Source organism: Phascolarctos cinereus, unplaced genomic scaffold (genome assembly GCF_003287225.1).
Source record: "Phascolarctos cinereus isolate Bilbo 61053 unplaced genomic scaffold, phaCin_HiC Scaffold_7;HRSCAF=346, whole genome shotgun sequence".
NCBI lineage: Eukaryota > Metazoa > Chordata > Mammalia > Diprotodontia > Phascolarctidae > Phascolarctos > Phascolarctos cinereus.
Window position 1 is genome coordinate 147577071 of NW_027556180.1, and position 14798 is coordinate 147591868.

The window sequence follows — 14798 nt, forward strand, 5'->3', positions numbered from 1 at the left end:
GTCCATCAAATACTATTTTCACCATATTCTTCTCCTATTTAAGAATATTCTATTCTGATTGTCTAAGTTATATTTGTCAGCCCACCAAGACAAAATGCCTTCCATCAACTTTCTCTTAATTCACTTAACCTTATCATTCTACCGTGCCTCTCTTGTTCCAATCAGTTCAATTTCTGCTATTCCCCACATTTTGTTTATTCTCACTTCTATGCTCTAACAAGAGTATTGATCTGTCTCCGGAAGAATTCCAGCTTATACTAAATAGGTCAAGATTCGACTCAAAACTCAACTCCTTCAAGATGTACTTCTCCATCTCCACCCCATTCTGATCATTTTCTTCTTTTGTTTTGCACTTGTATGTATATTACTTAAAAGCTACTAGAGAGGAGAAAAAATCTATTCTACTTCATTCGTATATCCAATAGTGTTTATTGAGTTTAACATGGGATACACTGTTGCTGTTCTACATATTCCTGTTAAATGAAATATTACACATAAATTAAATGTTAATAGAACCTCACAAAATTAAGTGAAGAAACTAAATAAGACAATTTAAAGATACTTAAATGATTAACTAATGCATTGTAGGATATAGAATATGATATACTCTGATTTTGAAAAAAAATCAAGAGATTTCAGCTCATTTCCCAAATATGATGCATGTAAAGAAGGTTTTGTTTTACGTACTTGGACTTTCAGAATCTTGCTTCTGAAGTTGCTTAATACCACAATGACATCGTCTACATCTGGTGGAGAGTCTGTTCCTTTATGTCTAAAATTAAAAAACACAGAAATATGCAATATATGCTCAATATAAATTATGCTTAAATTATTCATTCTATACTTTTTTTTTGTGAGGCAGTTGGGGTTAAGTGACTTGCCCAAGGTGACACAGCTAGTAAATGTCAAGGGTCTGGTCTGAGACCAGATATGAACTCAAGTCCTTTTGACTCCAGGACTGGTGCTCTATCCACTGTGCAACCTAGCTGCCCTCATTCCATACTTTCTAGTTTCTTCTATATACCCCTAGAAACTCATACCCCTAAATATTTTTTGTATTATTAGTGAATATGAAAATTTACTCTCAGCATAGAGAAGCAGAGTGGTATAATGGATAAAAGAAATGGCCTCAAAATCAGACCCAAGCTAAGCTCACTTTCTATTTCTGACATCTATGGCCTGTGTGATTAGGGGCACTCTACTTCTCAGTTCCCCATAACAACTGTGCAACCATAAGTTGCAGAACAAATGATGATCTACATCAATAGAAGGAGTTTCTTCTACCAATGCAAACCTAGGTCCTGTCCTAAGTCCTATATACAAGAACAATAAAACTTTAATAATTTGGACATGCCTGACTAGAAATTTCTTACAATTTGAATTGGGACTAGTCTAAATAAGATCACTAAGTAAATGAAGTAGACTGTCTACTTTAGAAAACAAGCTATGTTTGTTAAGGGATGCATAACTATCTACTTGCATGCCAAAAAAAATTTTATTTATATATATATATATGTATATAAAAACTATCATGCTACTATCACAACCATAAATCATTCCTATCTGTTCTTTATCTATTCATTATAGTAAACCTACATTATCTTATAACTGCTAAGCCTAGTTTCATAATCACATGTATTCTGAATAATATAATTTAAAAATTATCTTTCATATAAAACTCCCTATGAATTAGCCTAAATTAAGTATGGCTTACTGTACATCTTAACTCATTATATCACGAGAGGGATATAGATAAAAATACAGGGATAGGTATGAAAAACCCCATCACTTTGCCTAGTTTTGCAACAGGATGTTATTGGAAAAGCAAAAAGAAGTGGGGTTCGTCTGTTACTCATGCAAGCGAACATATTATTTCTAAGTCTTTTATTTCCATGCCAACAAAAACAGGTTTATTGAATGCTACAAGGGTTTGGTACAATAAAGTTAAATTCCTACCAGGGGACATTTTAACTAGTTTCAAATTATATCTAGTTTATAAGTAGTTACCTTGTCATCACAGTTCTTATCTGAGTGAAATGTTAGTTTTATTATCACTCATTTAACAAGGACAAGTACCTAGGACAAAATAACAACAACAAACAATAGCTAGCATTTACATCATGCTTTAAAGTTTGAAATGTCTTACAAATATTATCTCATTTTATTCTCACAAAAGCTCTGGGAGGCAGGTGCTATTATTATTCCTATTTTACAGATAAGTTAACTCAGTCAGACAGTAGTTAAGTGACTTGCCCAGAGTCACACAACTAGTAAATGTAAAAGGTTGGATTTATATCCACGTCTTTCTGACTCCAGATCTATTGCTTTATTGCACAGTATCACCTAGATGCCAAAAACACAGTAACTTGCCCAACATACTAGGATACACTCAATTCAAAACAACAAATATTTATTAAACATCAACTAGATGAAAGGTGTTGCGCTAGGCGCTTCAGACTTCTGCCTTTTTTAGCTTTTTAAATTTATCCCAGTTATGCTATAAGAATTGGGATCTCTCCAGATGCTAAATAATCTCCTATAGTCTGGTTTGTCAGAATTTCGGCAGTTTCTTCAAAGACAGAGAGAACACACTTATTTTGAATCCCTTCTTGCCCTTTGACTCCATGTACTTTTCCTATTGGAGTATAAAGTCCTTGAGAATTAGTATGGTGTCCAATCTATCTCTAGTCTTGAGTATAGTAACGTAGTAGATACTTAAGAAATACTTGTTGAGTTGACCTTTCCCAGGGTAATTAAAAGACTGACTTCTAGATGTGATTGACTGGGAGTCTGATATATGTAACAACAGATAAATCAAGGAGAGAAGAAGAATTTAAAGTGTGATCATAATCAATGAAATCTGTTTTGGACTGTATTAACACTGCTCCCATATGAATAGGTTTCTACCCACCCCCACATATACTATACTACACTACACACAAATACAATTCTATTGCAATAAGATGATCAAGACAAAAGTATACTATATTTTTCATAAATACCCCATCAATTTCAATAACAACAGCAACAATGATAATAATAATGATAGCTAACATTTATATAGTACTTACCATGTGCCAGGCATTGTGCTAGGTGATTTATAATTATTATCTCATTTGTTCCTCACAACAACTCTGGGTGCTATTATTATACCTGTTTTACAGATGAGGAAACAGAGGCAAACAGGGATTAAGTGACTTGCCCAGGGTCACACAGTTAGTAAGTGTCTGAGGTCATATCTGAACTCAGATCTTCCTCATTCCAGGCCAAGTATTTATTCACTATGCTATCTAGCTGCCAGTTGATTACACATAAGAAAAACAAAACCCAGGGGCAGCTAGGTGGTGCAGTGGATAGAGCACTGGCCCTGGAGTCAGGAATTCAAATATGGATTTAGATACTTACTAGCTAGCTGTGTGACCTTGGGCAAGTCATTTAACTCCCATTACCTCAAACAACAACAACAACAAAAAAAAACCATTACAAATGTGTATAGGGAATAGAAACAAATTTCCACAATGGCCATGTTCAAAAAACATTTGTCTCATTCTGGATTCTGTCCTTCACCTCTGACAGCAGGTGAGTAGCATGTTCCTCATTAGTCCTCTGAATACCTAGTTAGTCATGATGCTGATACAAGGTCAGCACAATTATTCTGTCACATTTATGCAGTATAACTTGTTCATTTAGCCCCCAATTTATAAGTACCCCCTGAGATTACTATTCTTTGCCACCTCAAAGAGAGCTATAAATATTGTTGTATATTCTTAGAGTTTGTTCTGCTTAGGACTAATCCCTCCTTTAATCTACCCTCCCTCTGATTCTCTCTCCCCCCTTTCCTTTCTATTTCCCTGTTGAATGAAATAAATTTATTTCTGTGCCCAACTGTTCATATGTGTATGCACATTCTTTCTTCTTTCGAACAGTTCAGATAACAGTGAGGTTCAAGTACCAGCTACTCCCTTGTACCCCCTCTCCTTGTTCAAATCTACTTGTACACCTTGATTATGTGTGATAATTTTTCCTAACCTTCCTTCCCTCCCCTCCCCTTCAACAAAGTACATTCCTCTTCCCTTTCTTTTTCCATTGTTATCTTAAGATCATCAAGCTATCACAAGAACACTCTCAGGCCTAGTCTAAATCCTGTTGATGGTAGGGTTCAGAGGGGACATATGTATCATTTCCCCACATTTGAATGCAAATAATTTATCCTTGTTATCATCGTTCATTCATGTTTGCCTTTTTATGTTGCTTTTCTGTGTTTGAACTTCAGAGTTTCTCTGCAGTTCTGGTCTTCTCATCAGGAATGATCGGCAGATCTCTCATTAAAGATTCAATCCAGCTGCATCGCCCCACCTCACACCCAGACCCTGTAGCATTATATTGTGTTTTCTTTGGTAAGTCTTTTTTTTTCTTTGTTCTAAACCCATCTCCTTTGCTTTCTGGAATATATTGCAAATACTTCACTCCTTTATAGTGATAGCTGCTAAATCATGTATGATTTTGACTTTGGCTCTTCCATGTTTGAATTCTCTCTTTATGGTTGTTTACAATATTTTTCCTTTCACATGGAAGCTCTATGCTGTTCCTGGGAATTTTCTTTTTGTGGTTTCTTTCAGGAGGTAACTAGTGGATTTTTTTCTATTTCCCTTTGCTCTCCGGTTCTTTTACAGAGTTCTTACAAGGGGCTGTAGGACCCTTTTATTTTTGTTCATCGTGTTCAGATAGCTCAATGTTCTTAAATTTTTTCCTCCTCAATCTAGTTTCTAGGTCAGTTGTTTTTGCTGTGAAATACTTTATATTTTCTTTTATTTCTCCAGATTTTTGACTTATGGAGTCATTGGGTTCTATTTGGTCAATTCTAATTTTCAGGGAGTTTGTTGATTGAGCAAACTTTTGTTAACTGTTGTGCCAAGCTGTTAATTGGAAATTCTCTTGCAAATTCTTTCTTCTATAACTCATTTTTCCTATATTTTTAATATTTATTTTAAAAAATTTGAGTTCCAAATTCCCTTCCTCTCTCTCACCCTTCTCCCACTCATTGACAAGGCAAGCCACATGAGATTGATTAAACATGTGAGGTCATGTAAAACATTTCCATATTAGCCATGTTGAAAAAAAATAATAAAAAACAAGAACTTTATCAGATCTCACTCTGGAGGTTGATATTTTTCATTATGAAAACTCTGGAACTGTCTTGAATCATCATATTGATCAGCCTCGCTAAATCTTTCATGGTTGATCATCATTACAATATTGGCAAACAATGTTATTCTGGTTCACTGTGAATCATTTTGTATAAATCTTCCCAGATTTTTCTGAAACCATCTTGTTCATCATTTCTTATAGCACAATTGTTGGGCAACCCCTCAATTTCTGTTTCTTTGCCACCATAAAAAGAGCTGCCATAAATATGTTTGTACATGTAGGTCCTTCCCCCCCGCCCTTTTTAAAATCTCTTTGGGATACAGAACTAGTAATGGTAATGGTGGGTCAAAGGGTATGCAAAGCTTTACAGCACTTTGGGCATAGCTCCATGTCATTCTCCAGAATGGTTAGATCAGTTCACAACTCCTCTAATGGTGCATTAGTGTACCTCTTTTTCTATATTCCCTCCAGCATTTATTATTTTCCTTTTCTGTGATGGTAGCCAATCTGATAGTTATAAGGTGGTACCTCAGAGTTGTTTAACTTTTAATTTCTCTAATCAATAGTGATTTAGAGCATCTTTTATGTGACTATCGATAGCTTCGATTTCTTTTAAAAACTGCCTGTTCATATGTTATCACCATTTGTCATTTAGGGATTGGGTCATATTTCTATAAATTTGGTTCAATTCCTTATATATTTGAGAAATAATATATCAGAGAAACTTGCTGTAAAATTTTCCCAGTTTCCTGATTTTCTTCTAATGTTGGTTGTATTAGGTTTATTTGTGTAAATTATTTTTAATTTTATGTAATCATATTTTACTTCCCCATGATCCTGTCTAGCTCTTGTTTGGTCACAAACTCTTCTATTATCCATGAATCTGACAGATAGATTTTCCCATGCTCTACTAATTTATTTATGCCATCATCTTTTCTGTCTAAATCATGTACCCATTTTGATCTTCTGTTGCACTATGGTGTGAGATGTTAGTGGCTACTTGCCACTTGTTAATCCCATCCAGATCTTCAAACAGTCTTTTTCTGTATAAAAGTAGCAATCATAACCCCATTAAATCATGCAGATTATTACCCACTTCTATTGGCTATACAATAAACACTTACTCTGACTGGAAAAAAAAAGTGTTCGGTTTTGCTCCCTTCTTGTCAGAAATCCACAGGCTCTTGACCTAGGTTTGCGTTTATTCAAAAGTAGACCCCTGTTGGACTTTACCTCTATAAGCCAGCTGGAAAGCTCTGTTGTTTCAGAGTGGCATAATTGTAGGACTGCCCTTTGGTCTGGGATTCTTCTCTTAGTTATTCCTCTACAAAGTGGACTAGATATGGGAAGCAAGGCCCTCATCTGAGTCTGGGGTCTGAACCAAACTATTGTTGCTAGCTTCTGAATTTCCTCTTTTGTTGGCACACTGTCCAGGGCCTCAGTACCCAAGAACACCACTTCTATATGTACTTGCCTTTTTCATTCCACTCTGGATCAGTGACCCCAAACTGGATATTGTCTGACAAAGCTGCCAGTTCACACTCATCCTCACTCCCAGTATCTGTAGACCTTTCTGCATGTCTCTCTCTCAGCTGGGCTGGATAAAAGGCACTGTAACTTTTTCTGGATTTTCATATCAGGATTTGGGTTGGTCCATTTTCTAGGTATATTTAGAGGAGTTTGTAGATGAGAGTTCACCACATTTCTTCTTACTGTTCTGCCACCTTGGCTTTTTTCAATTTATTAGCATTAGTATCCTATAGATGGTGGCATTATAAAAAAAATGTTCCTCATTTGAACAACCATCTTAAACACGTCAACTTTGCTCAACAATCAATTATTCTCTAATTAATAACATTTACGAAAATAGTTTAGGCATGTATGTTTTGATATAGTAATAAGAGCTATTCAGTCAGAATAATTTGTCCAGGAAGCCTTCCATTATTAATGCTGTAACACTTTTCACATGCTTATTCTGCATTTCCTTTGCATTTATAAGTGTAGCTTGTATATGTTATATTGCAATTACTTGCAAATATCCTTAACTTTTTCAATGCATTCCTAAGCAGATTATAGGCCTCAGAGGGTGAGAAATACATCTTATATATCTTTCATTATTATTAAAGGAATACAATCTGAAATCTAAAGTGATCACTAAGAGACATGTTTTTTTTTCTCGAGTTCAGATTATGACAGACTAACTTTATTTCCTTTCTAGATGAGAGAATGTACATTAGGAGAATCAAGGAAATGCTTGAGATACAGCAAAGTATTAAACAAAATTTCTCATGCCATCTAAATGAAGAGAAGTAGGCTAGACAGTAGAAGAATTAGGTGGATTTCAAACTATCTCAATGACTAAACCCAAATAGTCATTAGAAGGCAACATCTGCTTACAAGGGGGTCTTTATTCAAATGCCTCAGAGATTTTTACTTAATTATTTAACATTAGTTATCCTTTTCTAAAGGTATAGATGACAGAAAGCCAGGATAACTAATGCAATGGATGAGAGGATTAGGTTTTATAAAGGCTTAACAGGCTAAGCTAATAGGCTGAATCAAATACTATGAAATTTAATAAGCGTAAATATAAATTTTATACTTGGATTCAAAAAAATTATCCTTATAAGTACAAGCATGGCTAGGTTGCAAATCAGTAGAAAAAATATGGACTTTCTTGTTTTCTAACTGTTCCTTCTAAATAAACTTGTTTGGAGGTCAGTTCACTGCTTTAACTACTTTGATCTGTCTGTCTCCAAATCAAAGATCTGGAATGAGTATTAAATCAAATCAGGAAAGAAAGAAGTAATGAAGGAAGGAGATGAAGACAGATACTGCCAGCAGCTAGTTTAGTCACAGGTCAAAGGAGGCCTGTGACAGATATGCTAAGATGTGTTGTTGTATCAGTAGATGCTCTAATATAATGTGGTGTGAATAAAGGTAAGACTGTGAATTCCCTTGATAATAAGGACAAAGTCAGTTGAACAAACATATGATTTTTCTCATTCAGTTTATATTTTGTAGATAAAAAAAATTCTCACAAAAACTATTTAGATTGTGAAGGTAACTTAGAAATGCTTCAATCATAGTGGCACATACATACTGTTCCTAGACCTGAACGATATAAATGTAAACATATAAAAACAAAAGTTATAGTTATAGTTTAAGCTGTGGATAATGTCAACCAATAGTCATAAAATTTAATAGTAGTCAGACCTTGACGACCAATGGTAAGGTTATCCAATTAATATTGATTTTAGTTGCTATATATACCTCAACTCTAATATTTACCTTTTTAAGCTAGAGGTTTATATTCTGTCTGAAAAAACAAGAGGTTTCATATTTATTTTTTTACTGGGGTATTTTTGATAAGTTTAAAAAATTATTTAAAGTGTCTGGGAAATTCCCTAATTGTATAAAATACTTTCGCAACATCTACAGTCATGTAGTCTCCTCTATTGACCATTGTCTCCACTTTCTCCTGATCTAAAAATTAGACTCTGACCTTGGAAATATCCTGGACTTTGATAGCCCAACTATGCTTCTATCCAGGCTTCAACAGCTTTTCCTGGACATTGCCAACTATGCAACATGAGCATACCATCCAATCTCCCTTTATATATTATCTTCCCCTATTGAAATATAAACTCTTTGAGAACAAAGATTATCTTGTTTATTTTTATTTGTATCCCTAGCACTTAGCACAGTATCTGGCAAATGGGAAGCACTTAATAAATGTTTTCTATATGTCTAAAAAGCAACAAATGTTCATTGAGATGTCTATACATCTATGTTACATAAGTGAAATAAAAGCTAAGAGAATGGGTTTTACCACAACAGAAGGAACCATACTGATCATGATAAAAAACATATTAAAAAACTGAACATATATACTAATAGTTTACTTAAACTGATAGATGTTAAAATTAGTGCTGTACAACATCAAAAGCATTTCCTTGTTTTTAGAAAAAGACATTTCAATATTATATTTTCCCAGGGAATGTTATTTGTTCAATTTATGTGTCAAAAATTTATCATGATTATATACTGACTAAGGTACTATAGTGAAATCATTTGTACTAACATTGCCCTATAACCTGTTACAAAAGCCTTTGATAACTAGTTGAATAATGACAGTACTAAGACTTAAAGGGGGGAAAAGCTTGATTTTGATCATACTTACAGAAAAAGTAAAAGTGAATTAAGTTTTGAAGTCCATGGTGATGATTAAAACTGATGAAGTGTAAACTTTAACCAACTCTCATTTGCATATTGACAATATTATTATGCTAAAGGTTATGACTGTACAGTACTGATAATATACAAATATTAAAAGTCAATGGATCATGGATTTAGGGTTTCCTTTTTTCTTTCTGTTTTCCATGAGGGCATTGGAAGAGAAAATAAAAGCTTGTAAATTAAAAGATTAGAGTCAGAAGGCATCTGAAAAAGGTGAAACTACCTAATATACAGATAAGGAAACTGAGTCCCAAAGAGGTTAAATGATTTGCTGAATGTCACACAGGTAAAGAGTCTACTTGTTATATAAAACTTACATTAGTCATATTCATAGTAAATTAATTTTATCTCTATATAACCCAACTACTTTAACAGTTTTGGTCCTGGATTATTCATTTGACATCCAGCAACATTTAAATTTTTTGGAGTAATTGCCAACTTTACTAATCTACAAATCCACTGCAAAGTTACAAAACCATAAATACCAAGGGAAAGTTAACAATGACTGGCTTCTTTTAGTACATGAAACCTTTTTGTTTCCCCATGTTCCTTGGCAAAATCTTGGTGGTCAAAGATAAGGATGAGGAATATATCATTAAATAAAATTGGGCAAATCTAGAATTGAATATTTTTCCTTTGAAATTATAATTACAATACCTTACATCCTTCATCTGAAGTGTACTTTATAATTTACAAAGCACTTTCATATTCATTATTTCATTTAATTTTTACACTGAGTTAATCAAGGGATGAAAATGGGATTCATATTTTTAAATAGGCGTAGGCTAAGAAAGCTTAAGTGACTTAACCAAAATCACCTGATGGGTAAGGTGCAGAGACAATCAAACAACAATCACTTATTAAATGTTTACTATGTACAAATCACATTATGTTAGGTTAGGGATACAAAGAAGAAATTAGACTAGAGACACAAAAAAACAGTTTCTAACTTCAAGGAGCTTAAATTCTGTTGAAAAAACAACATATACACATATAAGTAGATACAAAAGGAATATTTCTGGGAGATGGAGCTAGCAGCTAAACATATCAGAAAAGTTCTCATGTGGGAGATGGTACTTGAATTGAGTAGACATGCATCCCAGAGATGGTGGAGAGCCTGTGCAAAGGCACAGAGATAGGAGATAGAATGTCATGTGTGAGGGACAACACCAAATTAATGAAATGTAGAAATGAATAATAAGTTTGGAAGAGATTGCAAAAGGCTTTAAATGCCAAAAAGAAGTTTGCATTTTATCCTAGCCCAAACTTATAGAGTGCTACTGGAGTTTCTTGATGAAAGGAATGACATGGTCAGAATTTTTAGTAAAATCACTTTGGCAGCTCTTTGGAGGATGGATTGGACAGCTAAGAGACTGGAGGCTGTGATACTAAAGAGATTATTGAAAAACTCTAGGTGAGAGGTGATAAGGACCTAGATAAGGATAGAAGATGAGAGAATCAAGAGAAGGGGATGGATGTGAGATATGTTATGGAGATAGAATTGACAAGACCTGGCAACTGATTGATTGAATGTCAGTTGCCAAACTGGGGCTATGAGAGAGAGTAGGGTCAAAGATAATTTCTAGGTTTCAAACTAGGATGGCTAACAGCACAGAGGTACTCTCAGTAGGAAAGTTAGAAAAGTGAAGTGGGTCAGGGGAAGGGGAATAATGAATTTAGTTTTGCCAAACCCATTAAAGCTAAGGACCATTTTCCTATATGTTATTATGCAATTATAATAACTTTCTTCTAAAAGCCAGCAAGTAAGATAATCACATCATTCTAAAATAGAGTTACTTACATAGTTATCTGGTAAATATCTTCAGATTTCCCTTGACGTAATCTCAGAATCCAAGCACCAGGATTTGCTTTTAATTGAAAGTATCCCTTATGAGAAGAAAAGAGGATCACTGAACCAGAGTACTACGACTAAACTTAAATGTCAGACAGGGCAGCTATTAAGTAGGCATAATGATATTATTCATAGTGTGGGGGTTTAACAAAGGTTTTTAAATTGGGTTGGAAGGGACCTTTCAATCTAATCTAGTTTATACGTCTATCTCTAGGCACGATTGCACCAGAAACCATAACGCGTATTTAAGTATTTCTAGAAGAGATTTTAATTTCCTTCAGTAAAATATTCCAAAATCAAGACCCTCCTTCCCCTTTAATGAATATATTCCTAATACCAGTCAGTTTTGTTCCCTGAAAACTGATCTGCAGTGATAAAATAAAGATTATCTAATCACTTAAATCTAATAAGAGTAAGGGTCAGTTACTACTTACACTTCTAATTAAGCTTCTCAATTATTCTTATGTTTATGGAACACACAAAATATAGGCATTCTTTCATTTTTATCTTAGTACTTCAGTGTTCAACTGTACTATGTTATAGATCTGGGACATACTTGTAAGAATGCAGCTGTTGATCCAACTTATGAAGGAGAATGCCCATCCCTCTAACCTTTACTCTCTCAAATCTTACCCATCTCATCACGGCCCAGTTCAATGGTCATCTTACCCAGAAAATCTCTCCTAATTTCACTAATTGGGATAGATTTTTCCTTTCTCCTCAAACATTAAATAACTTTTGTATTTCTCCTATGGCATTATTATTTAATGGTATGGTGCTACTTAAGTATTATACTCTAGTGCTTCACTGTAGCACTGTATCAAACACGATCCAGGGGTTCTTGAGCACCACCTGATTGATGAGTAAATGCAGACAGACTGTATGTACCAACCTGGAAAACTTTGAGTTCTAGAATGCTAGGCAACTGTTTAGCTTCTAGAAAATGATTTCTTTGAACACATCACCCACAAAAGATGGGCAGTGATCTGGACTTGTGGAGGAAGTAGAACTCATGAGCCCATTACAGTTAATCTTTATATTATATATATATATATATATATATATATATATATATATATATATATATATATATCTTTATAAATACATATCTTTATAAATGTTACATCTTCTCTGCTAGTCTAAGAGCTCAGTAAGGACCAACTACATATTAATTATCTTTGTATTTCTCCTAGGATCTAGCAAACTGTTTGGCACATTATTTTTTGGTAAGCGAGTGGTGATTTCATCTATTTGGGTAGTGTTAGCTTCTTCCACTTCTGCAAATAGGCAACTGATAGCCTGGTGCAGGGAGTTAAGTGACTTGTTCAAGTTCACATAATTAATTTGTGCAAGAAGAACTTAATCCTAGGTCTCTCAGACTTTATCATGATACTTATCTATTATATACAAAGGACGTGCTTAATAAATGTTGAATTAATTGATATGGGAAAATAACTCTTCTACCCAATACTCACAAGGGTGGCCATCACAATGGTATCAACCATGACGGGATTCTTTTTCATGCCGAGGGTAAACTGAAGTCCCCGAGGAGGTTGTCCAGTAGTTTCATCAAAGCACTGACCTTCAAGCAGAAGATATTCTAGTTCATATTCTGCTCTGACAGTTCCCTCAATCTATGAAGATAATATTTCACAATTTAAGTAAGGCATTTTCTTCTTTCACAATATGAATTCATAAGCTAGAAATGGTTTTATCATAATGTAATAAAAGGGAAGATTATTTATAATCAATTTAATCCTTTTCTTTGAAACCTTTTGATAGATTATGGAACTATATAAATTTCTAGAATAGTCCTAAAGAGCAAACATTATCACTTTTCCATCCCATGATAATAACATTATAGTATTCCCTTTCAGGGTACAAAGCCATCTTGGCTTATTACCAAATGGCAAGGCAAAGAAGCTGTGGAACAGAAAGATATACGGTATATGTAGCATTTACGGGTCAAATTGAATATGAAGATTTGGGCTGGGAATGGTCTTAAGAATAAAGGAATACATTCTGGTCCATATCTTCTAATGATTGCATTTTTCTAATGATCTCAAATCTAATGGCATTCTTTCCACTTTCATCCTTCTTGACCTGTATATACCTTTTATCACTGGTTGATCACCTACTTCTCTTTGATTCTCTCTTCTCTCCAGTTTTTCAGGACTACTGTCTCCTAGTTCTCCTCCTACCCATCTGATGGTACTTTCTTAGTTTCCTTTGCTTACTATTCATCCAGGTTATACCAACTTATCATGAATATCCCTGTGGCTCTGTCCTGGGCCCTATTTTCTTCTCCTTATATATTATTTTGCTTAGTTATCTCATTAGCCATAGATTTAGTTATCATCTCTATGCAGATTTTTCTCAGATGTACTTTTCCAGCTCCAACCACTCTCCTGATCTCTACTCTCACATCTCCAATTGCCTATTAGACATCTTGAACTGGCCCTCATCATCTCATATCTGGAGTATTTCAAAATCTTATGGTTGGGCTCCCTGACTCAAGTATTTCTCCATCTCCCACTCAGTTGCCAAACCAATCTTCCTAAAGTGGAGGAATAATCATGTAATACTGCCCCACCTCCCCTTTTCAATGAACTCCAGTGGCTCCCTATTACTTCTATGATGAAACATAATTTTCTTCTTTGGCTTTTAAAGCCCTTTATAACCTGGCCCTCTTCTGCCTTTCCAGTCTTCTTAAACCTTATTCTTCTTCACATATTCTGCAATACAGTAGTATTGGCCTTGCTGTTTTTTACAGAAGATATTTCATTTCCTGACTGCATATCTTTCATAAGCCGACCGCATAACTAAAATTTTCTCCCTCCTCATCTCTGCCTCCTGACTTCCTTCAAGACTCAGCTAAAATCACAACTTCTATAAGAATTCTTTCTGGGTTCACCTTAAAACTTATGCCTTCTGTCTTCAATCATCTACATATCTTGTCTGTAAAATGTTGCCTTCCAGATTAAACTTTGAGCTCCATGAGAGCAAGGACTGTCTTTTTGCAGTTCTTTGTATCCCCAGCAACTGACATAGTGTCTGACACATATAGGTACTTAATAAGTGCTTACTGGTTTGATGACCAAAAGGCAAGGATATAGAACAGAAGGATGTACTCTAGTTATAGCATTAAAGAGATAAATTGAATATAATGATTTGGACTAGGAATACTCTCAAGGAGTACATGAATAAATTCTGGTTTAGATTTTCTCTGAAGGGGTCCAAATCCATGATTCCAAAGGATGTCTTGAGGATTCTAGTTTACTTGTAGAAGGGCATAGGAGGGTTCCCAGAAAGCCAGAATTGAATTGGATCCTTCAAAACCTATTTTTAAATGGATCAAAATCAATCTGACTAAATAGATCAGGGGAGGTATGAACTGAGTTTTGATGATATTTATACTTGGGGTGTGAGTAATACCAGGAAAACATATATTAAGCAGCTAAGTGTCATAGTGGTTAGAGTGCTAGACTTAGTCAGGAAGACCTGAGTTCAAATCCAATTTTAGACATTTACTAAATATATAACCCAGAGCAAGCCACTT

At 34.6% G+C, this 14798-nt stretch overlaps 1 protein-coding gene across 4 annotated transcripts in view; it reads right to left on the bottom strand.

The window, feature by feature from the left end:
* UGGT2 (UDP-glucose glycoprotein glucosyltransferase 2) overlaps positions 1–14798 on the bottom strand; it is a 209007-nt gene that overhangs the window by 75442 nt on the left and 118767 nt on the right. For all 4 annotated transcript variants that reach the window (XM_078147263.1, XM_078147264.1, XM_078147265.1 and 1 more), the window contains exons 26-28: positions 12715–12873; positions 11189–11274; positions 688–772 (exon numbers count right to left, since the gene is read on the bottom strand). In XM_078147263.1, the coding sequence (XP_078003389.1) occupies positions 688–772; positions 11189–11274; positions 12715–12873 (330 nt within the window). The remainder of the gene's footprint in view (positions 1–687; positions 773–11188; positions 11275–12714; positions 12874–14798) is intronic.